The sequence below is a fragment of the Dermacentor silvarum genome, chromosome 3, assembly GCF_013339745.2.
Source record: "Dermacentor silvarum isolate Dsil-2018 chromosome 3, BIME_Dsil_1.4, whole genome shotgun sequence".
Taxonomy (NCBI): Eukaryota; Metazoa; Arthropoda; class Arachnida; order Ixodida; family Ixodidae; genus Dermacentor; species Dermacentor silvarum.
Genome location: NC_051156.1, coordinates 2,580,599 through 2,607,713, shown reverse-complemented (window position 1 = coordinate 2,607,713; position 27,115 = coordinate 2,580,599). Strand labels below are relative to the sequence as shown.

General features: G+C 47.2%; 1 protein-coding gene across 1 annotated transcript; it reads right to left on the bottom strand.

The window, feature by feature from the left end:
• Positions 1–780: 780 nt before the first annotated feature.
• LOC125944083 (uncharacterized) lies at positions 781–27,115 on the bottom strand. The gene is made up of 4 exons (XM_049663905.1): positions 26,792–27,115; positions 15,737–15,903; positions 6,183–6,364; positions 781–924 (listed from the first exon to the last, which is right to left on the bottom strand). The coding sequence occupies exons 1-4, from the start codon at positions 27,082–27,084 to the stop codon at positions 781–783; spliced, it is 786 nt and encodes a 261-aa protein (XP_049519862.1). The 5' UTR covers positions 27,085–27,115.

The following is a 27,115-nucleotide window of genomic DNA, read 5'->3' as shown; positions in this document are numbered from 1 at the left end:
CTGCGCCTGCTGCGTTTGCAGCGTGGTTTGCAGGCACCTTAACTAGATGGCGCCACCATACTGGCGGAGGGTCGGGTCGTTCAATGGCGGCGGCGGAGGTGACATCGCGTACCAAAACTAGAGTGTACTAGAATACGGTCGAGTGGAACGAGCGGCTGGGGCGGCGCATGCTTTGCAGTGAGGCGCCCGATGTGGAGAAATACTACCATTTTTCGATCGGACGCTTGATTGCGAATCTTTCGCATCTTAAACTCCTCTGTTATCCGCCAAATTTCAACCCTAGAGGTTAGTAACGTTAGAGTGCCTCTAGTGTTTGCTTTTCTTTTCAAGGATGTCGGCAAGCTTCCCTTTATGACGTGGGAGTGCCTGCAATACGCGCTTTAAATGTTTTTCATTCGTCTGTACGATTACTGTAGCAGGATGGCCCTGTTGAGCACGTGGCGTGATGATGGGACCACAGCTGCTAGACTGTCGCTAGATAGCTCGTATTGTGAACGCCGGTCGTCAATTGTATTTTGCTGAATGTAATCCAGATTCTATTAACTGTTCTTTAGTTTGTTATTTCATTAATGATCTATTTCGCGGCAGTGAGGATTCGGTCTCCAAATCTGCTCACAAGGCGAAAAAAAAGGAAGCATTTCATGCGCAATTAGATTTTATTTTGTCCGTCTATTTTACTAACAATACGTGTACGGTATGAGCGAGCCTTTCTTGTGTAGAATTGATTACGTGAATCAATACGAGAGCAATGGAAGCAAACGAAAAGAAAATCAGCTGAGATCACTGCTTCGAGTGTTTTGGAGGCGGCTGCTGGCTGTCTCTCGCAAGTAGTCTCAAGATGTTCTGCATGGTTGCCGCCAGCTCGTCCATGACCCGCGCCTGGTGCTCCGCGATGGCTATCTGGCGAGTCGTGGTGGCTTGAGCCTGTGAAGCAAAATTTTTCACCTTGGTTATTCATAAGGTCTCCTTTTTTTTCGTTAAATTTGCGCACCATGCGCAGAGCACCAATTAAAGCCAGCCTAATGTACGGTGCGCTACATTTGTCTCCATCGCAACACGGAACATTTAGGTTCCCTAATTTATAAAGTATTGCTTGACAACCATAATCACCCCACCTAGCTATAACAAAATTTAAATTATGGGGTTTTACATGCCACATATACAATCTGATTAGGAGGCACGCCACTCCTGATGGATTTTGACCATTTGGCGTTTTTTAGCGTGCAAGAAATACACGGTGCACAACCGCTTTTTGCGTCGGGCCTCCACGGAATGTGGCTGTCGCAGCCTGGATCAAACTCGGACCCAGTAGCCCAACGCCATACCCACCGAGCTACCACGGTGGGTAAGAATAAACGTTTTGGTCGTACGCTGTATCGTCTTACTTCGGCAGCGCTTATAGGCGATCCCGTGGGCGCCGCCATATTTGATCACGTGGTCACGCGTCCATTGCTTGCCTCAGTTGCCTCCGTGTTTCCAATGAGTGCATGACGGCCGGCGCGGCTGAGCAGACCTGTTTTTGCGGATATCGTTGACGATAACTGGGGGGACGACATGAAGCTTTGACCACAGCTCCAGTGGACATGTAAATGCTCGCGTAGCTCATTACACCTTGTCCAAACGGCGCAACCAGCGTATACAGTACTTGTACTAAAAGCGGAGCTATAAATTTATTCCAGCTGTCCAAACTTTCCACTTGTCAATTAAATCAGGATCAGTGTGTATTGCTCTTGGTTCTTTATTTGCCAAAAACATGGAAACAGTGGCTTGCCATGTTTCTCACTCGTACTAAGTTCCTCAGTGCGGTCACTATCTGATGTTTATTTTTTGCCTGATCGCTCGTGGGTGTGCGCAGTGGTGATAGATTTGCTCTTGCGGCGCACAAGGCTTGGAAAGTAGATGATGGGCACTTTGTAACCGCTTATAGCAATAGCTACAGAGGCACGTACTTTAGTCTCTTACGTGCATTCAATGCGTAAGTATTCTGGGCGGATCAAATCGACGTCCATACTATTTCGACGTCCATGTCATGTCACATTGCACATGACGTCATCACTTGGTCATGTCACCTTGCAACTTAAGGTTACTACTTGGACACGTGACTATGTCACCTGACGGGATCACTTCGTCATTGCTCAGTCTATATTGAGGGTGGGCCACCCAAATTTTGGGGGTGGGCCAAGTCAATTCTAGGATACGGCAGGTCGGTTTTGAACATCATCGTCATCATCAGCTTATTTTTTCTGTCCACTACAGCACGAAGGCCTCTCCCTGCGATCTCCAATTACCCCTTTCTTGCGCTAGCGTATTCCAACTTGCGCCTGCAAATTTCCTAAATTCATCATCCAATCTGGTTTTCTGCCGACCTCGACTGCGCTTCCCTTATCTTGGTATCCATTCTGTAACCCTAATGGTCCACCGTTTATCCATACTACGCATTACATGGCCTGCCCAGCTCCATTTCTTGCGCTTAATGTCAACTAGAATATCGGCTATCCCCGTTTGTTCTCTGATCCACACCGCTCTCTTCCTGTCTCTTAACGTTAGTCCTAAGATTTTTCGTTCCATCGCTCTTTGTGCGGTCCTTAACTAGTTCTCCAGCTTCTTTGTTAACCTCCAAGTTTCTGCCCCATATGTTAGCACCGGTAGAATGCAATGATTGTACACTTTTTTTTCAGCGACAGTGGTAAGCTCCCAGTCAGGATTTGGCAATGCCTGCCGTATGCACTCCAACGCAATTTTATTCTTCTGTAAATTTTTTTCTCGTGATTAGGGTCCCCTGTGAGTAATTGACCCAGATAAATGTACTCATTTACAGACTCTAGAGGCTCACTGGCGATCCTGAATTCTCGTTCCCTTGCCAGGCTATTGAACATTATCTTGTCTTCTGCATATTCATCTTCAAAACAATTCTTACACTTTATCGATTAAGGTTCTCAATCATTTGCTGTAATTCGTCTCCATTGTGGCTGAATAGGACAATGTCATCTGCAAACCGAAGGTTGCTGAGATATTTGCCGTTGATCCTCACTCATAAGCCTTCCCAGTCTAAGAGCTTGAATACTTCTTCTAAGCATGGATTAAATAGCATTGGAGAGATTGTGTCTCCTTGCCTGACCCCTTTCTTGATAGGTAACTTTCTACTTTTCTTGTGGAGAATCAATGTAGCTGTGCAATCCTTGTAGATGTTTGCTAAGATATTTACGTATGCCTCCTGTGCTCCTTCATTACGCAATGCCTCTAGGACTGCTGGTATCTCTACTGAATCAAATGCCTTTTCATAATCTATGAAAGTCATATAGAGAGGTTGATTGTACTCCGCAGATTTCTCGATTACCTGATTGATGACATGGATATGATCCATCGTAGAATATCCCTTCCTGAAGCCAGCCTGTTCTCTTGGTTGGCTGAAGTCAAGTGTTGGCCTGATTCTATTGGAAATTATCGTGGTGAATATTATATACAATACTGAAAGCAAGCTAATGGGTCTATAATTCTTTGATGTCTGCCTTCTTATGGATTAGTATAATGTTAGCGTTCTTCCAGCTCTCTGGTACACTTGAAGTTGTGAGGCATTGTGTATAAAGGGCCGCAAGCTACTTAAATCTACTGTTATTCCATCTTCTCCAGCAGCTTTTCCCCTGGTCATGTCTTTCAAGGCCCTTCTAACTTCATCGCTAGTTATAGAAGGAGCCTCTGTATCCGGTAGCAGGTCTGACCGCCGCCTTGGTCAGGAGCTCCGCTGCCACTGGGGACTGAGGGCCATGGGTTAATTGTCGGAGTCATGAGGGAGGTAGCGGCCGAATACTGCTGTTCTGGTGAGGGAATGACTTTGATGAAGCTTAGTGAGCCTTCCTAGTTTGGCTGCACCTGAACTAGTATAGCCCCAGTAGCTCTCGGCAATATTTTTATTTTCTTTGCCGGTGTCAGGCACTACTCCATGCCTGAAAATGTGGTGGACTGGAGTAGGATTCGAACTTACGGCCTTCAGATTTGAGGCCGGGTATTCTACCTCTGCTCCACGCCACCACATGCTTTGGCGTGGAGTTCACCACATGGTTTTGAACATGGGTGAAGTCAATTTTTGAATTGGACGAAAGTCAGGTTTGGGGAGTAGGACCAAAATTTTGTGGGTGGGTCAAGTTAATTTTGTGGGTGGTTCAAGTCAATTTTTGGGAGTGGGCTAGGTTGTTTTTTAACGTGGGTCAACTCAATTTTCGAATTAGGCAATGTTTTCGGTTGTCGGCCATGGCGTCCACCCCACTCCGTGGCAGTTCATCGGGGGATTTTATAGTGCAAGCCGCAGCAGGTCCAGCGCCGGGAACGTGACGTCATCACTTGGTCATGTGGGTTTTGACCCCATGGGATGTTAACGCCGGATGCTCGCCGGAATTTACGGTTCATGGGGCATATAATGTTTTCGCATTAAAAATGTATTATGGTTAGTTATCTGCTTACTATCTGCACCGTCCGAAATGTTCAATTTCGAATATTCGTTTGCTGTCGGTGTGCTCGCCGTCACCCATGTTTTCGGCGATTTGATTCAAGTGTGCACCTATACATTGACAAAAGAGTGGGCGTAAGTTTGCGTGTGAGTTGCGGATGGTGTGCGTAAATAACGTGTGAGAAACTTACTATACCAGGAAGCGACGTTACTCTTTGTCACTGGTTAACGAGCAGTACTCACTCTTCCCGACGTTGCGGGGTTGAAGTCCTTTGTTGGGAGGTTAGCGATACAACGCTGTCGAATAGGTTATTTTTATTTTATTTTTGTTTTTATCCTCGACGAAAACCATACATAACGAAGGGTCGGCAACAGACAGTCCATTATGTAGCAGTGGTTAATGAATATGTTCACACATATACATTCCATTATTCAATATGCCATTCACTATTTTTCCAATCTGAATGGTCGTAAGTTCGAATCCTACTCCAGTCCACTACATTTTCAGGCATGGAGTGCGCCTGACACCGGCAAAAAATATCGCTGAGAGCTTGTGGGGCAATACTAATCCAGGTGCAACCAAATTAGGAACACCCACTAAGCTTCAACAAAGTCACTCCCTCACCAGAACAGGAATTTCCTCAGTCACCCGCGGCTGTGGAGCATTTGACCAAGGCGGTGGTCAGACCTGCGACGCGGCAGAGGGTTCTAAGAATCTCCGGGTACGGACAGGCCGCCACTGGTAACTGAACCTGGTAACGGTCTTCTTTCTGGGATTCTCCGTGCCAAAAGCGGTTCTGATTATGAAGCACGCCATAGGGCAGGGCTCCGGGTTAATTTTGATCACCTGGGGTTCTTTAACGTGCTCTACAACGCAAGCACACGGGCGTTTTTGCATTTCGCGTTCATGGAAATGCGGCCTCCGCGGCCGGGATTCGATCTCGCAATCTCGTGCTACCTGGCAACTTTAAACACGTGCACCCTATCGAGTGAGGCTAGCTTAGCAGGGCTATTTGAAGAATTATCAGGCATTGCCTGGGATATTATTGGCCTTAGTGAGGTTAGAAGAACTGGTGAGGTTTGTTTTCTTCGTAAACATAGTGTAAAAATTTGTAAAACTCACGCTGAGTACCTCTGGAGGTGCTCCTGCGGATGAACTTTAGGCCACTCTTTGTAGGAAAAAGAAAAAAAAAGCGACAAAAGACACGTTTGAACGCGCCGTCACCGGTGTAAATGTATCGCGGGGACTATTTGGCGCTTGTTTCCGCCACCGTTCATGCAGGGTGGCGACCCTAATAAGGTTTAATATACTCATGAACAGTCACGTGTCCGTTGCTATTACTGTTTAGAAGCGGGGGTGCTGCTTTTAGGTAGGCAGCTGAAACATATTTCTCTTCGAGTAGGTGAGCTGGTGCTAAATCATAAAGGGAGGCTGATTGCTACTTAGACGAGATACAAGTTCTGAAAGTTCCCAAGCCAATATCTCGCAATATATAATGCAGAAAGCTTAGCTATAGTGAGAACGCCGACATCGGAGACATTTCCAGTACTTCATGGTGGTGAAGAAACACCGTAGAACAGACAAATGACGACACATCTGGATGGCCCAGCGTCCTTCCTGCCCAGTCTACCGTTTCCTCTTTTGTTTCTACGCTGTTTCTTCTTTCCTACGAAGCGCTGGAAATGGCTCACATCTGACCATAATTGAAGGCGTTAAATTGCGAAGCGGCCTTCGCACCTCTTCGAAGCGCCTCAGCACTTGGGTACGAAAATTGGTGTCCTCAGCTGCCTGCTGCTCCCTCAGTTGAGTCAAGCGCTCCTGGGCTTCCGTGAGGCGTGCGAGATAGTCATGCGTGCGCTGCTTCCGCGAAGTCGTGGCCTCGGTTGCTGCAGTGGACGCCTGGGGAACAGCCTGGTATGCTGCGTGTCGACGAATAGAGAGAGAGAGCGTTTCTACATCCTTTGATGCGGGCTCTACGCCTGATTACTTGCAAACATCGTTACCACGCTAAGGAATAAGAAGACATAAACACAGAATGCAGTGGACTGGCGCTGGACATTACCTGACTTTACTCCATTATTGCACACAAGAAGCCGATAATTGCATTACAACACCTTCTACCGGGATCTCAAGTAAAAAAAAAATAAAAAATGTTACTTGAACAAGAGAATGCGTAGTGCACGCGCTTTGATGGCTGATTCCGGCATGTGATGTACTCTCTAATTGTGACGCGAGTGTGCCCGATGCTCGTAATAGTTGATGCAATAAAAGCAGTTAATATCCAGCCCCCACACTGTGTGTTCCGTGTTTCTCTTCGTCTTTCATAACGCTGTAATAATGTTTCATAATGCCAGTAACAATACACAGTCCAGCTTTTAGCGATATAGTGCTTGTCTATATCTTCCAGTACGCACGGACTCTGCAAATAACACGGTTTCCTTGGAGTCCTCCCTTTTCAGTCCTATATTCAGAGTACAGAATGCACACAAATCAGGCGCACAAAAAGAGGCTGCAATTTACTGCAGCGTAATCTGTCAGAGAGAGAGAGAGAGGTTTATTTGAAGACAGGCAGAGAGGTCGGCTTGAGCGTTAGTTTGCTCTGGCCTGCTACTCTACACTGGGGAAGGGGGGAGGGGATAAAAAGAGCGATGAATGATGATTAGGAGGTGCGTATGTACATGTCCATCCCGTTGAGGTCATACTATAGCCGTGCATGGAGTCCAGTGGCTTGAAGGAAGGCTATAGTCGCTTCGATGACCACAGCTGCGCTGTTGGCGTCAGGCCAAGGACCTAAGACAATCTCGTCAGACATTGGTCTTTTAGTCACTCGCTGAATAGTTGAAATGAGGCTCTGCCGTTCTCGCGCGTACGCTGGGCATGAGCAAAATATGTGCTCAAGTGTTTCTGGCACTGGGCAGTGATCGCAGTTGGGACCAGTGTCACTGCAGCCGATGATATGCGTATAACGCCTCGTGAGTGCAACACCAAGACGAATCCGGTGTAGCAGACTTGTTATGCTCCTCTTCAGTTTATGAGGCATGCGGAACTTCATTTCTGGGTCCCATTTGTGCAGTCTCTTGTGTCGTCGATCAGGATTGGTCCAGTACTCAAGTGTAGAGTTCCGCATGACGCACCGAAGCAGGCCATTCGTGGCTGTTCGTGAGAACGCGATGCTTACTTCTGGCGCATTATTTACAGCTATTTTAGCTTCAGCGTCTGCTTGTTCATTTCCTATCACGCCACAGTGTGCAGGTATCCACTGAAAGGTGACGTGGTTACCGCATTTGGTCGCAATGTCGAGAAGCTCTGTGATTTCTAGAGCTAAAATATAATAAGGGCCTTGTCTCATAACGCACTCAATGGCTTGAAGAGCGGGTTTGGCGTCGCAAAATAAAGTCCATATGCAAGGAGGCTCTCTTGCAAGGAATCGTATTGCCTCGCGGATAGCAACAAGTTCTGCAGCAGTTGAAGTGGACTTGTGGTCTAATTTAAACCGTCGAGCGATGGACATTTGCGGGATGACAAAGGCTGCGGTGGAGGCACATGGGGTAACAGAGCCATCGGTATACACGTGGGAAGTACCACTGTATGCTGTGAAAATGTGCGATAGGGTAAGTTGCTTAAGGCCAATGGATGAAACACAGGACTTCCTCGTTATCCCAGGATTTGAAGTTTAACAAGCGGTGTAGGCAGCACCCACGGAGGTGCACTAGGAATGCATGGGGAAGAGAATCTAAACGGCAGAATGTTTTCATGACGCAATATAGTTCTTGAAAAACTGCAGTTTGGGTGTGTGGCAGGGAGTGCTGATAGGGGATGTTGCCTATGTCGGGTCAACAAGCGTAGGTGCACTCGAAGAGGTTCGCAGAGCATATATACGTTGATGGGACAAGCCCGAGCTTCCGCAATGGTTCCATTCGTTGAGATGCAGCGTGGTAGGCCCAAGCACGTGCGCAAACCTATGCTCTCTAACGTCCGCACACAGCTGGGTCTCATGTTCGAGAGCGCCGGCATGCTGTATCATATATAGCCTACGAACAGGGCTTGGTACAATTGAAGAAGAGATGATTCCGACGGGCCCCATCTTGCTCCTGCCACCACCCGAAGCACAAGGACAAAACTCTTCAGTTTTGACTTCAGTGCAGTGACGTGCCTTGACCAGGATAGTTCACGGTCGATGGTTACACCAAGGAACTTGTGGTGTGTTACGTAAGGTATCGACGTTCCTTTAACGACTATCGGATATTTAGTCATTTGTTTGCGCGTGAAGGCAAGCACTGCACATTTTTCAGTTGAAAGTGTGAGGCCTTGACGTCGTAAGTACGTGGCTGTAATAGTCACGGCACGTTGCAAACGCGCACGCAGTTGCGGACGCGTAGCTCCAGATGCCCATATGCATATTTCGTCGGCATACGCGCTAATCTTTACTGTGTTGGGAAGCTCAGACGCAAGTCCAATCAATGTCACATTGAAGAGAGTCGGACTGAGAACTCCTCCTTGGGGAACACCGCATTGAATATTATAGTGACCGGTGTCTCCATCGCTTGTCGACATATATACGGTACGGTCATTGAGATAACTAACGATCCAATTATATAGTCGGCCACCAATGCCTAAATCGTCAAGCGCATCAAGGATCGCGTAATGCAGAACATTGTCATAGGCGCCCTTAATGTCAAGGAATACTGCCCCGACTAATCTGCGTTGACTTCCTTCTTGTTCAATATCGGAGATCAAGTTGACCACACCGTCAATGGCAGATCGGCCTCTTCTGAATCCATGCATAAATTGGGGAAAGCAGTTATTGCTTTCTAAGAACCACTCTAATCTAGACAGTACCATCCTTTCCATTACTTTGCCGACGCAGCTGGCTAAGGCGATCGGCCTGTAGGATGAAAGTTCATTAGGGCACTTCCCTGGTTTGAGCAGTGCAATAATGCGGCTGCATTTCCAATTGGCAGGAACATTTCCTGATTCCCACGAGATGTTATAATAGGACAACAGGATTTGTCGTGCTTCTGTGCCAAGATGACGGAGTGCAGCGTGCGTGATTCCGTCTGGACCTGGAGCCGATGAGCGTCGGGAGACTGAAATTGCAGCGTCAAGTTCTTGCTTCATAAAAGGCACCTCGAGACGCTCATCAGGTGACGGGGGCGCTATGGTGGTAAGAGCTTCAATTTCGGTATTAGAGGTAGCCACCACAAGTTTACAGTAGTCATTGGCCACCTCCAGTTCGCTCCGGCCTTGATGTAGAGCCACGGCACGGAATGGGTGGCTTTGTTGTGGACTCGTCTGCAGACTTCGTACTACCCGCCAGATCTTAGATAAAGGCTGTCTTGGGTCCAGAGAGCCGCAGAACGTCCGCCACCGCTGCCTGTCAAGCTTGTCGAGATGTCTAAGAACGTGTCATTGCGCTCGGCGACTGGCTGAAAGGTCTGACGGAGACTTCGTTCTTCTGTATCGTCGTTCTGCGCGGCGGCGGATTGCACGAAGAGCCTCGTATTGTGAATCGATCGCTGATCTGCGCATTGGTAGGTTAACTTGTTTCGTTGTGTCACGCAGAGAAGTAGAAATGATGTCCTCAACCTCGGATGGTGTAGGCGGGCACTGACATCTGGTTTTGATAGATGCCTTAAACAAAGTCCAGTCTGTTTGGTGTATGCATCGTGAGGCTGATCGGCGGAACCAGCTAAATTGAACGTATGTTGGGAGGTGGTCACTTCCATGAGTTTCTACATCCGTGGACCAACATGCAGTTGACAGAAGGCTTCTGGACACAAAAGTAAGATCAAGGCAGCTGCTGTAAGAAGTTCCACGAATGAATGTAGGTGACCCGTCGTTGAGCACACTGAGTCCCTGATTACACATGAAGTCGGCCAAATCTCTACCACGACAGTTCACTACAGCGCTACCCCATATGGGATGATGTGCATTAAAGTCACCAATCACAACGTGCGGACCTCGTGCGGTTTGCAGCACAGACGTCAGGTAGGAGCAGTCAATCTTCGCTCTTGGATGGATGTATCCACCAATTACAGAGAACGTTCGCCTTTTGTGTGTTATAGTCAGGCATACGTAATCATTGGTAGTATGCGGCATGATGTCATGTCGAAAGTATGTCAGATCGCGGCGTATACAAACTAGTACTTTGCTTGCACGTTGGTCGCTGCGAGACCATTCCTGGATATACCCAGAGATACGGAACGTGGAATCCATGTTTGGCTCGCATATAACAATAACTGGAAAATGGTACTTAAACAAACGCTGTCTTAAATCCGGCAGACGACCACGTAGACCTCTGGCGTTCCATTGCATAACAAGCGACTGACGTATGCATTCCTCAAACATCAATGCCATATTCGCTTATTGAAGAACCACTAGAAGTGGCTCCAACACCTCAAGTAGCTGTACAGCAGCCTTAGCAGCCGGGCTGTTGAGGTTGCCAAGGATCTTGCGCATCGAACCCATCAAATGTTTTAACATAGCCTTGACGTCAACTTCATCCGTCCTTCGATTCTCTTCATTGCAAGCAGCAGCACTGTGCGACGGAGGCGTACACGTGGGTCTCGATGGTAACGATGGCCATTCTGCCTCCGATGTATTCGGGGCTAATGACTGGTGACCTTGCACTTTCGCGTTCTGTAAGGGCATTGAAGTACGCGTGTCTTCATTTCTGGCCGGCAAGATCGGGCGAGGAGGTGATGAAGACTGTACTTTGGGTGTTGGTTTTTCTACTTGATGAGCACTGCTGCTTCGTCGTCGTCGTCGGTGTCGTGAACGACGCCTACGGCGCTGGACAGCGCTTGCAGCTTCTCTGTGTTTGTAACGGTCTCTAACCATCTTCTTCATGATACTTATTTCGTTCCTCATCTTGGGACATTCCTTTGATGTAGCATCATGGGCGCCCGAACAGTTTGGACATTTTGCAGCAACGCTGCAGTTATCATCTTCGTGAGATCCACCACATCGTTTGCATGTTACCACACCTTTGCAAACTGCACTCACATGCCCAAATTTTAAGCATTTATGACATTGGAGAGGCCTCGGCACGTAAGGACGTACTGAATGCCTCACGTATCCAACCTTGACGTGTGTAGGCAAGGTCTCCGACTGTAACACTACTTTCACACATCGGGACCGTCCAAAGCGGTGAAAGCCAAGTACAGGAGCCGACGATGAGAGCAATTTTTCAAGGCTCGAGTCAGTAATGTCTTCGTCCACATCGTATATGACGCCTGTTGTAGCTTCCTTGTCATACGCGGAGAATGCGCGGACCAGAATGTTGCCCAACTGACCAATTGCTTTTAGTGTGTCCAGTATGGTCTTTGTATTGACTTCCACAGACAGGATGTTCTTTTGAGCATTTATACGTATCTCTTCAACTTGGCCAGGGGCGACAAGTTCAAAATACTCCGTCAAGCTCTGCCTAATCAGAGAGTTCAAGATGTCTGTCGTCGTTGTTGGTACATACGAGATTGTGTATGACCGCATGCCACTCGCCTTTTTCGGTGGCTGCCGACCGGTCGGTGATGTCCTTCTGATCTTCCTGTTCAAACGGCGGCTTGAGACAACGGTGAAGTCGCTATCCGAGGCCATATATTCAGTGGAATAGCCATAGGAAGTATCAATGTCGACGACGCTGGGGCCGAAGCGGTCACTCACATCGGAGGCACAAGGATGTGGTCGTCCAGGGCCCCATTGCTGGGAGGGGTTTTTATCCCCCATCCTAAGGGAAAACGTCCCCCAGTGTTCTTGTCTCTGATTTCAGAAATCACGAGAAAATCACAGGGATACACTGAGAGATCGGAGCTGAGGCAGATCGCTACGATCACTTCTTCTTCCTCTCTCTGTCAGAATACTCGAAGGACGAACAGTTGACTAATGTTGACAGATAAAAACTGCTCCATAGAACGCGACTCATTTATGTAACTGAGAATAGCAGACATGCGTGCGCTATTTAAAGACGGGAATGAGCGAAACAAGATACTAACACAAAGTAGGCGATTCCGACCCGGAAATTTCTCCTGAGTGGCAGCTGCGCCGAGTGGACGCAACTTTAGAAGCGCCTCCGCCATGCATCGACTTCTTAGACGGGTGCGACGTCGACTGCAGCAACATAGCCAGAAAACCAAAGCAAGTGGAGGAGAAACAGGAACACAGTGTAGCTGAAAGAAAACTAGACGCAACAGAAACGCGAAAGCTAACAGCCGTCACGGTGTCATGAAACACAGCGAGAACAGAAAATATTACAGGTCTACCATGTTATGTCACCGTGAGCAGTAAGAACTGAGGGTAAACTTGGACGTTTAGCAAGAAAAAAATTGCGGTGAGCGATTCGGTTCTGCATTTATACAGTTAAATGCACAAAACATCCGAGAAAACCTAAGGCATCCTTATGAGTTGTGAATGCAAAAGCATAAATGTTCAATTCAACGCAGCTGAGCGTTCACCCGAGTTATAAAGTCCTCGCGAAGCATGCGTATTGAGACATTTCGCCAACGACTCCTAAATGGCACCAGGCCCGTGCACTTCCATCCATGACCTCATGTTACCTTCCCTGACTATCATAGATACTAATAGGGAAGCTCCCGAGTAAGCCTCGGTAATTTTGACGTCACCGCTTTCGTCACGCCGGCTTGGCAATGGAAAACTCGACCTAACTAGCATGACGTCATAGAGAAGAGTGCTCAGGGGCTTGGCGGGTCTTCAGCTCCGGCCGCAGCTGCGTATGGCACGGCTGAGCGCGGCTACGCGGACCATACTACAGCGAAGCTGTCTTTCGCTATTATCCCGGGATATTTTCGCCTTCGTCACGTCTATCGACAATCCAGGTGGGTGGATGCCGGCGGCAGTGCAGGGCCATGAGCAATGGCCCTTTCCCTCTAATTGGCAGAGGCGTGAAGCAAACATACAACGCAGCTTTCTTTTCGATAGGAAACACACGCACAAAAAGAAATATCATCAGTCATTTTAATTTGTGAAGGTGGGTGACCAGCGGAGCCGTTTAGCACACGACACAGAGGTGATACAAAATTTTGGGCATAGGTACGAAAACATTAATTGTCTTGATCGGTGGTCATCGATCGTGACGATAGGCACGCACACTTCTTTTATCACCTCTGCTATTATTATACTATTTCCATCATATTCGCGTACAGTCCGGACTCTCGAGGAGCAACGCCCCTTCGAAGAGCGACGGTAGGAACAGAGACGAGAATCGTCGCCGGCGGGCGGCAGCACCACCGATGAAGATCGTGCACAAAACTGCACGAGCATGCGGGACGTCCCTCTTCGTGGGTGCGTTGCTCTTTGGGACCTCCCTATTACGACGACACAGAAATTCAAAATGTGAAATTCAAAATGGAGAACGGCAACTTGTCTCCCTGCTTTTTTTAATATACATTCGCATGAACGATGGAACCGCCGCCCCGAGGGGCGGGAGGAAACTAGACGCGCGTGACGTTTCGATGGCACCGCCACCAAGGGAGAGCGGAAGGAAAGGAAACTAGATACGGGAGGGCTTGGAACGCCGACATTGAGAGGGCGGTGCGAAAGTACACATGGCCGACGCGGGTCGGCCTTTTGGGCTAAGATCCGATCGTGGTATCTGTTTCTGCACGTGTGCCTGTGAACACTTTGGGCCGCAGGTGTGACGAGGGTAGTTCAAGGTCGCGTTACAGGTTCCAGAGCCGACCACCCGGAGTCCACAGGGGTATGTGCCATTGCGCTTGGACATTTCTGGACTGTCACCAGGATCGGCCCACTTTTTTGTTGTCTTCGTGGAAGAGCTTCGGTTACTTCAACGATCCGAGTCAACCAACTGTTTAGCACTGGTCATGCATCGAGTATCATATATCACTTAGAAGAGCAAGGTGCGTAATGGGCGCACATCATAGGATCAGTGTTTGAGAAGTTGTCCTACGGTAGGTGCAATACGTCTACAGCTTCGCTGACCAACCGCCTTCACATAAGTGGATTGGCGGTGATTTCTTGAAAGTAATTTGCAGTGGGCGCACAGTCTCGAATCAGAGGACTGCGGGCAACGTGCGCGCTATGTTCTCGCCGCTTAGTGTTCGCGTTCAAGCGAAAAGCAGCACGAGCGGTAATTTGCTCGCTGCTACAGCTTTGCTGCCCCTTATATTTGATGTCAGCGTTCCGACAGGGCAGCGAGTGTGAGCGGTCATCGAGTGAGATGTGTTCATGATTGTTTGTGCGCGCGTGACTCCATGCTTGTTAATTTAGTTAGTAAGCCAATGTTTACAAGCTGATACGGCCGATAAGACGACTATCCTGACTTCGCATAGCAATCTAATTATTTGCTATTGCAATCGATGCTTCGCCTTTAGGGCGAAATTGTGAGAATATTTTAAAATAGTTTTTGCTCAGCCTATCAGGATCAGCTCTAAAAGAAGGCCTCGCTAATGTCTGGGCCGCTTATTAATTAGGTATGGTCACATTGGTCACACTTTTCAGTAAAACGCGCTCCAACGCGCCCACCATAAGGTACATTGCGAATTTTAACGCGGTCGTAAAGAAATTGTAACTATAGTACTGTTTACACTACTATACTTGTCCCGCTTCTCTGCGATTTGCGTCTGCGGTTCTTTTTGAAATAGATGCACAAATTCCTTTGAAAAAACCACAGTGTGCGGGCAGCATAGGCCTTGGATATTTACACATGCTTCTGAAGCACTTGCTGAAGCTTTAAAGGATCTAGAACAAACCTGCAAAAGTTACGTGGACCGAAACTTACGTTAAATGTGTCAGAAATGGCATACCGACAAGGATGAACTCTACAAGCGCCGAATCGCAAGAAGCAAATTACGGACAGTGCCTAGCGAGTAAAGATAAAAACTAACGGTTCTTGACAGCTGTAGAAGTACTCAGAGGAAGCCTGGAATAAGAATCAGAACGATGACAGTATCAATCGTCCTTGTCTGTTTTCGTTGGGTTTATTTATAACCGTTCTTTGCGTGATATTCTCCACGAAACTTCAGAATGTAAGGGCCTGCAAAATATTTTTTTTCTCATTTCGAGCACGGAATTTCGCACTACGCATGTCATTGTGTATTAAGCGATGTTTCTTCCTCCTCAAAATTCGCCGAGTTCTTTCCTGTATTCAGTGACGTTCCTTCGTTCTTTTAATTAAAAATCACATACGTTTACTTGGCTGCGTGCTGTGCTACCTGTTGCACTTCGCATGATCTACGGCGACCGGAAGGAACTTTACTGGAATAGCATGCGGAAAGGTACGCCAGATAAGAAGAATGTTGGCTGCGCTTTTATAGTACGTACCGGGTACAATGAACCGGAAGGGGACTGACGCTCCCGACGCTTTTGCACCACGTGGCCCTCGACGACTTCCAGCGCCACCTCGTCGCCGACGACGCTCAGCACACGGGCGTCGTCTTCGGATAGCCCAACGGGTGACGCTCGTTTCTCACTGCCAGATGGAAGCCTTCGATAGCGAATAAAAACGTAATAGCGCAATTTTGGACGACTTAAATGAAGGGCACACAAGGATAAGACAAGGACACTTTCATTCATGCAGAATCGACCAGCTCAATATATACCGCTACATATGATAGAGACATTCCCCTAAATTGTGTCTGCTAAATGTCTCCCCTAAGACACTATGGTACAACTCAGGTAAAGGGGAGCGGAATCAGTTCGCATTTTATGTTACCTCTTGACGCAAAAATATTTCTCGTCGTCTAGGAGCAACCGATCTTGTATTAAACTGATGAAAACTGCGAAAGCCTTTCCTTAATGCCGCCAAGCCAAATGAGAACAGATGTTTCGAGTATCGGTCTAGCTTAAATATTATTTAGTTTTATAGCAAGCAAAGGCACAACCCTCGGAAGTTACTTTTGTCTGCACTGTTTAGCTTAAAAATCCCGTATTTCACTTCTGTTTTTGTTATCTTGGTCCTGATCAAATCCCGGCCATTGCAGCCACATTTCGCTGGGGTGCACATAGGTGCACCCCACATTTAGGTGAACGGTAAAGATCCCCAGGTGGCTCAAATTATTTTGGAGTGCCCCACTACGGTGTGCCTCTTAATCAGGTCGTGGTTACCGCGTGTTAAACCTGATAACCTTTTTTTTAAGTTGGACCTAGTACACACACGGGTTATTTTTCTTCCTTTTATTTACATTCCAGTCCAAAGGTATTGCGGCCGCAATGGTGTACCACAATGCTCAGAAGCGAAATAGCAGATTGTCATTAGCCCACCGTCTGCTGATGAAAGCTAGTGTGCGATTTTAATTAGTTGGACGTAACGCCAATGTCAGAGCAGTGACGTACCGCACCAGGAGGATTTTTTCCTATGATTTAACTATCGATAATTCGACTAGATTAATTAGCGATTTTTAATTACTAAATTGAGGGTGCGAATTTTTGTATAAAGTTATAATTTTGTTTGTAATACACCCGATTCAATTGATTTCGGTGTGCTATTCCTCGCGTATTTTTTTTCCGCGTTATAAAGAAAACGTGCGAAATATGAGAATAGCCGCATGATTACGCGTCCGTGCGTCGCGGCTCGAGTGGTCCTCGGATGAATTAACTCTGTTCAATGCCTTTGTCCTCCTCCTCAATGTGGCTGTGTACTGCACCGGCTTCGCGCTTCACGTAGAAATGGGTGGTCGCAGTTCGCGGTGACCAACGCCAATACTGAGGCCTCGGCCCTTTTCACGTGGCCACCGAGCCAGGCATTGCGGATTGCATATTCTGCCAGCAGGACGCAGGGCCGCTTAAAGGAATGTTTACCAGCTGTTGATCCTCGTTAGATAGTTGAGGTCATGCTACCAGGGCTGGTATAATCTTGCTAGAAATGTTTTCTCGTATTCATTTTTACGGCACTGCGAGCGGGCATATTCTGTGTCGTAGTGCATTGCTAGCAGCCGGTAATACTTTACGTCATTCAGTTTATTGGCGTTTCATTTTTATTAGGCTAAGTTAGGGGAGCCCAAGCGCTACGCATGGGAGTCATCGTAAACAAGAGCCGGCAGATCCCACGCTGTTTGAATCGATGTTGTGCGAGGCAGTGTGTGGGGAGCCTACCAAGTTAACGAGACGACCATGGCAGCACCGAAGTGTAGGCGGCTCTTTCATGACCTGCATGACACGCATGTCGTGACATTTTTGTCATGACATATCATTATAGCCATGCTTATGACTCTAACTTCGACCATCATCCTTTAGTGTTTCCTTCACTTAGTGCCTGCGTCTGAACCCATTCTAGTGGTTTTTTTAGTGTTTATCATTCTTGCTGAGTGATGCTACTGACTATGACTTCTGACATAATCTTTTGGTGTTTCGTTCACTTAATACCCACGTCCGAACCAATTGCAGTGGTTTTTGAGTGTTAATCTTATATCGTTGAGTCTTTTCTGCTGAGTAATGCACATGACTGCATATTCTACCATCATCCTTTAGTGTTGCCTTGACTTAGAACAAACGTCCGAACCTATTCTAGTTAACTCCTAAGTTAACGAAACGACCATGAGAGCACCAAGACGTAGGCGGCTGTTTCATGACCTACATGACATACATGTCAAGACATTTATTTCATGACCTATCATATATGTTCTTTATACCAATGCCAATTTTGGTACATACCAATTTAAAGAAACGACCATGAGAGCGCCAAGACGTAGGTGGTGGTGGTGAAAATCTTTTATTTGTGAAATAGTGATAGTTTTGGGGCCACAGAGTGCCCCGCTACATGGTCGGAGTCCCTAGTCTGGGGCACCGCATGACGAGGCCCCGTCTCGCGTCCGTTTCTCCAGAGCCCGTTGGGATACCAGCGAGGAGCACTTGAGAAGGACAGTTTCCCATGCCTCTCGGGAAGAGGTAGGGGTAGCGGGGACGTGGCGATTTTGAGTACATGCCCACACCATGTGGAAGATATCACAGGTCTCCCCACAGTGAGGGCAGCGCCTATCTGTGTTAGCATCGAAATGTTTGATTATTGCAAGACAGAGTAGAGTACCTGTCTGCAGGCGCCTTAAAGTTCGCTCCTCCGCCTTACTCAGACTCTTTACAGGAGTAGGAAAAAGGAAGTGGTTATCGCTATAATGTTTTCTAATTTCTGAACCGCAGCAGCGGTAGGTTTGCCTCCGAGCCAGAAGAGCTGGGGTGAGAGGAGCCCGGTGAGTAAGTGCTCGGGCAGCCGCGTCAGCTGCCTCAATAACTGGTAAGCCCTGGTGGCCAGGAGCCCAAATGATATATTTCGGTGTTGGATGAGTCGCAGCCCGTCTTAGAATTTGACGGGTTAAGGGGGAGATCTCCCCGGCCAAGCAATGATCACATGCTTTACAGAAATCCGTGATGATGGTTCTCGAATTGGGGTCCGCGGCAAGCAAGCGCTATCGCTACTTCCTCAGCTCGGGCTGAATTTTGGGCTTGGAAGGAGAGCCCATCAACGTGCTTTTCGCGGTGAACGACGGCAGCCGTGTAAAATCCCGTGGGCAACGGCCCTGCTACGTCTACATAGTATACATCAGGTCGGGAACCGTGTTGTCTCTCAAACGCCCGAGCCCGCGCATGTCGTATGCTTTCGTGGGTGTCGGTGTCTATGCTACAGGGGAGCGGAGAGACCCAGAGCATATGGCGCCACAGTTCTGGAATACGCTCCGCCTCCTATGGAGTGCAAGCGTGTTGGATGTGTGAGCAGTTGAGCAGGCGACGCCCGGGGGCTGTCTGCATGAGCCGCGTGTATTGGGTCACGAGGTGGGCCTCCAGCCAGTCCTGGTAGGAGTTCAGCACAACCAACGCGTTGCGTTTAGCGTTAGAGGTAGCCACCGGGAGATGCAGGGCTCGCTTAGTTCCTTCCGAATGATGACGTCTATATGCTCGCGTTCTTGCTTAGCAGTGCGAAGACACGGTAATGCGTAGAGGATCCGGCTAGTCATGGAGCCATGGGCTAGCCGAAGCGCGTCCCTGCCTCGCAGACCGCCCCGCTTGTTGGAAACGCGCTGGATCATTTGCCCTACCTGTTCACCTACTCTCTTGAGTTTCGCAATAGTGGAGTCCGGTCTGAGTTTGTGGTAAATGAGCAGGCCCAGAATCCAGAGCTCCTCCACGTCTCTGATAGGACCTCCCGAAAGAGAGATGTGTACTGCTGATTTATCCTTTGGATTCGCTCTGAGATGCAGAAGCTCTGATTTGGCTGGAGCACATTGGAACCCACAGTCGATGGCATACGCCTAGGCGATGGAAGCGGCCCGCTGAAGGCGGTCCTCCATTTCCCCAAGGCTCCCCTCAGTGGTCCAGATTGTAATGTCATCGACATATAACGCGTGTTGAATGCCTTCCAACCGGGCCAATTGACTTGGGAGGCGCATCATAGCTATGTTGAACAAGAGCGGTGATAACACCGCTCCCTGAGGGATACTCCGTGTTCCCATCGTGTAAGGGCCACTTTCCTCGTCCTCGACCCGAAGAAGGGCCTGGCGCTTAGAGAGGAAATCTCTTACGTATGCCTAGGTCTTAGCCCCGCAATCGGTGGAACTGAAGTTGGCCAGGATGCTACCGTGTTTAACATTGTCGAAAGCCCCCTTGAGATCAAGGGCGAGGATGGCTTTGTCATTGTGTTTTATAGTTGTGGGTCGTATTACATCCCTGTGCAGCTGGAGGAGGATGCCCTGTGCACGACATGTGCGAAAGAAACCCGAGCATGGTGGCTGCACAGAAGCCGCTGCCCTCCAGGTATAAAGAATAGTGCACTGCACGGGCCCAGCGTTTGTCGGCGGGCTCGAGCCGGGCCCGGGCTTAAAACCGCGGGCTCGGGCCGGGCCCGGGCCGGGCTCGGGCTTGAGGCCGCGGGCCCGGGCCAGACTCGGGCTTGAAGCCACGGGCCCGGGCCAGACTCAAGCCCGCTCATTGATGGGCCTAAGTAGGCCTTCGAGCACACGCGACCGTTATGCATTGCATGGTTCGATGCATTCTGTGCCAAGCTGAAGTGAAACGTGCAAGATGACTGTCATCATCATCATCAGCCTATATTTATGTCCACTGCAGGACGAAGGCATCTCCCTGCGATCTCCAATTACCGCTGTCTAGCGCTAGCTGATTCCAATTTGCACCTGCGAATTTCTTAACTTCATCACCCCACCTAGTTTTCTGCCGTCCCCGACTGCGATTCCCTTGTCTTGGTATCCATTCTGTAGCTCTAATGGTCCATCGGTTATCCATCCTACGAATTACATGGCTTGCCCAGCTCCATTTCTTCAACTTAATGTGAACTAGAATATCGGTTATCCTCGTTTGTTCTCAGATCCACACCGCTCTCTTGACTGTATCAGATGACTGTATATCTTATCAAAGAAAATAGTAAAACAGATGAAGTTCTCATTTTTAACAGCGGAGCTGTTTCAGCTGTGCCTAATATGTCTGCTGAATTCAAAAATGTGAGCCGATCCTGGCAGCAGTGCAGAAAGGATGCACGCGCAATGGCACGTACACCTGTGAACTAGCGAAGCTGAGCCTCGCTAAGTCTAGCTAAGAATGGTGGGGAACACTTAAACTTTGTCAATCATCGATAGGCAATTGATAGCCAATCAATAGCTAGTCAATAATCGGTCAATAATCAATAATTTCGCGAAAATGCAGGGGATGTCTTGGTAGTGCTTAGCCTAGCCCAAATACATGGCCAATATCTTGCGATAAACAATTGATAGTCAATCAATAGCTAATCGATAATAAATCAATAACAAATATATTCTGGGAAATGCTGGCGATGACTTGGCAGTGCTTAGCTTAGCCCAAAAGCCAGGACTAGCTAGGTGCCGATCAGCTCCCCTGTCTCTTAAGCATTGCGCCGCCAGTGCAAGCTACGCTAATTTCTTTCTTTTCCGCAAAAAACGAGCATTGTTTCCGCGTAAGGAAAAATAAATTATACAAAGAACCACTCCTCAAACCATTTCCATGTTACCGCTTTTGCGATTGCACTATTACCAGTGTCGATACTATTGCATTGCACAAGGCCAGTTACTTTTGTGCTTCAATGCATACAACAGCGTTTTCCGAAAAAAGTTAACTGGAACGCCCATGCATTTCGTCGGACACTTTGAAAATTAATATCTCGAAACTGGTTCAGTCCTAAGAATTCGTTCCAAGTGGATACGCCTTGCGAACTCAGCGGCAATAGTTCGTAGATTGAAAGATGTGCCGTAAAATAATTAATTAAAAAGTTAATTAACGTAATTATTTTAAATATTCAATTAGGCGTTTTGATCATCCCTTAGGCAATCCATGTCAGAATTAGCGTGGAACTACATAAAACAATTAGCCTCCGTAGAGTGTCGTCGCATTAATGCGAACACAAGAAATCCTGAGATATGGTAAATTCCATACTTCAGAACACTCTATAAGCATCAGTCGTTAATACATAACCTAGCATTCACTTTGAACAAATACAAAAATGTCGATAATATCTGTAAGAAAGCACTCAGCTCATACTTTGGTTGCTTGTAATGTATCTGATGTGATTATTATTCTGCCTCTGTGTATGGTTCTGAATATATAATGTACATCCTGTTTCGTTTTCATAGCAAATGTTAATCTTGTAAAATTCAGTCTCATGCTATGTTGTATAGCTGGTGTTGCGTTGTTTTGTATAGCTAGTATTACTATTGTAGTGTTCTTTGAAATGCATTCTGATAAAACTTTTTTCCAATTCTGTTAACTCGTCGTGACGGAAATATTCTTTGTCTTTCCGTTCATAGCTATTTCGTCTATGAGGAATTCCAGCGAGAGCTGGAAATATATGTGAATTATTGCGCATGTGCGCGCACTTTTTGCTGTACTATTGCCTTGCCTGGTCTTTTGGGTCACGTCAAGCTACATATGTAGCTTGACGTGACTATGTTATTACGTGACTACGTGATTATGTTAATTCTTCAATTCGGCTTATGATTTCTCGTGTAAGTAATGGCCGCCGCATCGAGTAGTTTAGATCAAGGATTATAATTGTGCTATCTGCGACAGGGAATCTGTAAAAATTTGGTTCAGCTAAAATGAAACAGCCTGTATATTTGCACGCTAAATGACATCATAGTACCATATCGTACAAATCAGGGTAAGTGCATGCGCACCAGCGGAAAAATAGCAGCACAGGCAATGGGCCGGATTACTGATGTTCCCGTGGGAGAAACAAAGATTTAGGCCTTTTATTGCTTATATACTGCAGCCGATTAAACCTCCAGAAGGTGAGGCTGGCAGATACGGTACAATCTGTAAGTAAAAAAAAGAATTTCTTTCTTACAGGCCGGGCCTGGTCATGGACACGCGTGCAGTGCTCTAATAGAGAAAGGTGATCCCACACCATCGTCTCGATAAGCTTCCCCGCCCACGAAGTCAGTGATATGGGCCTCAGGTTGTCCGTATTCACGGCCCTACCTGCTTTGCTGCCAAGACGTAGACAGCTGTTTCATGACCTACATGACAGATTACATGAATGCAATGATTGTGCACTTTTCTTTTCAACGACAGTGGTAAGCTCCCAATTAGGATTTGGCAATGCCTGCCGTATGCACTGCAAACCAATTTTATTCTTGTGTAAATTTTTTTAGCGTGATCAGGGTCCCCTGTGAGTAATTGACCCAGATAAACGTACTCCTCTACAGACTCTAGAGCCTGACTGGCAATCCTGAATTCTTGTTCCCTTGCCAGGCTATTGAACATTATCATTGACTTCTGCATATTCATCTTCAACCCAATTCTTACACTTTCTCGATTAAGGTCCTCAATCATTTGCTGTAATTTGTCTCCATTGTTGCTGAATAGGACGATGTCATCTGCAAACTGAAGGTTGCTGAGATATTCGTCATTGATCTTCACTCCAAAGCCTTCCCAGTCTAAGAGCTTGAATACTTCTTCGAAGCATGCAGTGAATAGTATTGGAGAGATTGTGTCTCCTTGCCTGTCCCCTTTCTTGGTAGGTAACTTTCTACTTTTATTCTGGAGAACCAAGGTACCTGTGGAATCCTTGTAAATGTTTGCGAAGATATTCACGTATGCCTCCTGTACTCCTTGATTACGCAATGCCTCTATGACTGCTGGTATCTATACTCAATCAAATGCCTTTTCATAATCTATGAAAGTCATATGGACTGGTTGATTGTACTCCGCAGATTTCTCGATTACCTGATTGTTGACATGGATATGATCCATCGTAAAATATCCCTTCCTGAAGCCAGCCTGTTCTCTTGGTTGGTTCAAGTGAAGTGTTGCCCTGATTCTATTGGGAAATATCTTGGTGAATATTTTATACGATACTGAAAGCAAGCTAATGGGTCTATATTTTTTCAATTCATTAACGTCTCCCTTCTTATGGATTAGTATAATGTTGGCGTTCTTCCAGATCTCTGGTACAGTTGAAGTTGTGAGGCATTGAGTATAAAGGCCGGAAGGTTTTCAAGCATATTATCTCCTCCATCTTTGAATAAATCTACTGTTATTCTATCTTCTCCAGCAGCTTTTCCCCAGGTTATGTCTTTCAAGGCCCTTCTAACTTCATCGCTAGTTATAGAAGGAGCTTCTGTATGCGGTTCATCACTATTTCTAATGAAAGTAGCTTGGCTATTTTGGGCACTCTACAGGTCAGTATAGAATCCTTCCGCTGCTTTTACCATGTAATCGAAATTGATGATGATATTACCATGCTTATCTTTCAGTGTATACATCTTGCCTTGTCCTATGCCAAGCTTTCTGCTTACTGATTTAATGCTGCATCCATATTTTACAGCTTCGTCAATCTTTCCCACGTTATAATTTCGAATATCCCTTACTTTGTTGTTGATCAGTTTTGACAGTTCAGCGAATTCTATCTGATCTCTTGAGTTGGACATTTTCATGTTTTGTCGTTTCTTTATAAGGTCCTTTGTTTCTTGGGAGAGCTTATCTGCTGGTTGCCTTGGTGCCTTACTTCCCACTTCAATTGCTGCTTCTGAGATCAACCTAGTTACGGTTTCATTCATTAACTCTATGTTGTCTTTTATCTTCCTTTTCTAAAGCTGAATATTTGTTTGCGAGCACTAGCCTGAATTGGTCTGCTTTTACCCTTACTGCATCTAGGTTGGCCTGTTTCCTCTCGACTAATTTCACTCTTTCTCTATTCAGATTGAGAGAAATCCTAGACCTCACTAACTTATGGTCACTACACTTTACCCTACCTAACACTTCTACCTCCTGCACTATGCTGGGATCTGCATAGAGTATGAAATTTATTTCATTCCTTGTTTCTCCATTAGGGCTTTTCCAGGTCCACTTCCTGTTGCTGCGATTCCTGAAGAAGGTATTCCTTATTCAGAGCCTATTCCTTTTCGCGAACTCTACCAACATCTCTCCATTAGTGTTTCTAGAATCGATGCCGTCGTTGCCAATTGCTTGGTCACCAGCCTACTTTCCGCCACTTTTGCGTTGAAGTAGCGGATGACTACAGTACACTGAGTATGCACCTTTCTTATTGCCAACTCAACATCTTCATAAAAGTGTTCTATTTCTTCATCATCCTGACTGGAGGTTGGGGCGTAGGCTTCTACTACCTTTATTGTATACCTCCTCTTCAGCTATATTATGACGACTGCTACCCTCTCATTAATGCTGTAGAATTCATCAATGTTGCCCGCTATGTCCTTATGGACTAGAAATCCTACTACGAATTCTCTCTTATCTGGGAGGCCTCTGTAGCAGAGGACGTGGCCGTTAGTAAACACTGTAAGCCTCACCAGTTCTTCTAACCTCACTAAGGCCAATATATACCAGGCAATGCGTGGTAATTCTTCAAATAGTCCTGCTAAGCTAGCCTCACTCAAGAGGGTGCGCGTGTTGAACGTTGCCAGGTTCAGTTTCCATTGGCGGCCTGTCCGGACCCAGAGATTCTTAGCACCCTCTGCCGCGTAGCAGGTCTGGCCGCCGCCTTGGTCAGGTGCTCCGCATGTACTGGGGACTGAGGGCCACGGAATTAATAGATAGATAGATACTGTAAAATTGGCACATGTTCTCCAAGAAATGCTTGGCATTTAATAGCTGTGATAGAAGACATATTTTCAGCCATGAAAGTGCAGGAAAGACTCATTAGGGTCAGATAATATGGTCACAAGCCAGCTGATCGTATCTAGCCCTTTAATGACGAAGCATATACACACCTAGAAAAAATGTTTATTTTATCTCTTATTGTGCAAACCAGATCCAGAATAAACATTGCCAATTCAAAGGAAAACGTTTGGCGGAAATTTTTTCAGCAATAGGGAGAAACCCCCAGGCAGGAAACGGGAAATGGGCTTCACCCCAAGCCACGTAAGGCTTCACTTTAAACTCTTCATATGTGAACCATAGGTGTCTATTTAGTTTGCTTTAAATCCCATGTGTGACAGCAGTGAAGCTGGATATCTTGCATCGGCCTGTCACCTTCTTTCTCCTCGTTCGGTGTTCTAAACCAACTAATGGCGTTTGCTGCATGTCATTCAATGTTGGCCGAAGACATTTAGCCAGAAACTTAGTACTCTATACTGAAACTCGGCAAGTAAAAATTTTTTTCTCGTATGCTGCCTGTAGGCAACACTCGTCAATATAGGATTAATTAGTGAAAGCGAAATAAAGGCAACCTGAATGCGGGAAATGTGTACCGGCTAGCTGCAAAGCACATTGAAAGACTCCGCACCAGGTGTGAGCATTGCAAGCCCACGACTAGGGTGCACATATAACTCGCCGACGATGGTGTCGGCGCAGTATCAAACAGCTCCACGACGCAACAGCTACAGAAATACGATATGAAAGCCCGCGTGCCTTTGGTCAGAAGTCACGCTTCGACCGAAAGAATCAAGGTCATAATGCATAAACGACTCAACGTAAGACCCACTGCCTTCCTCGTCACTGACAATGGAACGTGACGACGACAAATGTTCAGAACTAGCGAAATTGCCGGAATGCACTCGGCTGGAGAAAAAAACGAAAAAAGTTAACAACGAAAAGGATAACAAAACGGCGTGGGGCTCGCGAAGTGAATGTGACGCAGCCCCTCGGCTCCGGTATGGGAGGCAGGGAAGGAATGCTACTGGCAAAGAGTGAGAGTGTCGGTGTTGGCAGTGAAGATTTTCTTCTGGTAGCCTGGCGACGCGCAATTTCAGTTCCCCTTGTCTACTCTAATATTGAACCAATATGAAAGTTTATTGCGTATAACCGAAATTTTAGAGGCGGCTAGGTGAGAGGCCCTTTACTACTACAGTATATGCCAACACTGGTCACATGACCACCACACCACCACTGCCTTTCAGCATCCGCTGCCTTGCAGAAAAGGCAGGCATTCTAATTGTACAGCGACAGCCAAGACTCCATACCTGCTCACGGCGTTTGAGAGCTCTGCGGCCCTCTGCCTGGCGGTGGCCACCCGTTGCTGCCAGTATTGGCGCCACTCCTCGCGGGACCTCGCGATCGGACCGAGGGCGTTCAGCAAGCTGGTCAGCTCGGACCACAGGCGCTGGCGCGTCTCGGACCGCATCTCGTTCGTGGGCCGGCCCAGACCCGTGTGCACACACAAGAAGTCCAGCATGACGGCCCACTGGTCCGGAGTGCAGCTCTGAGGGTACGAGTCGCGCTGGCGTTTTTCTATAACGGTTTGGTCCTGCGCCATCTTCGTCTTCTTCTGCTTCTGCGCACCGGCT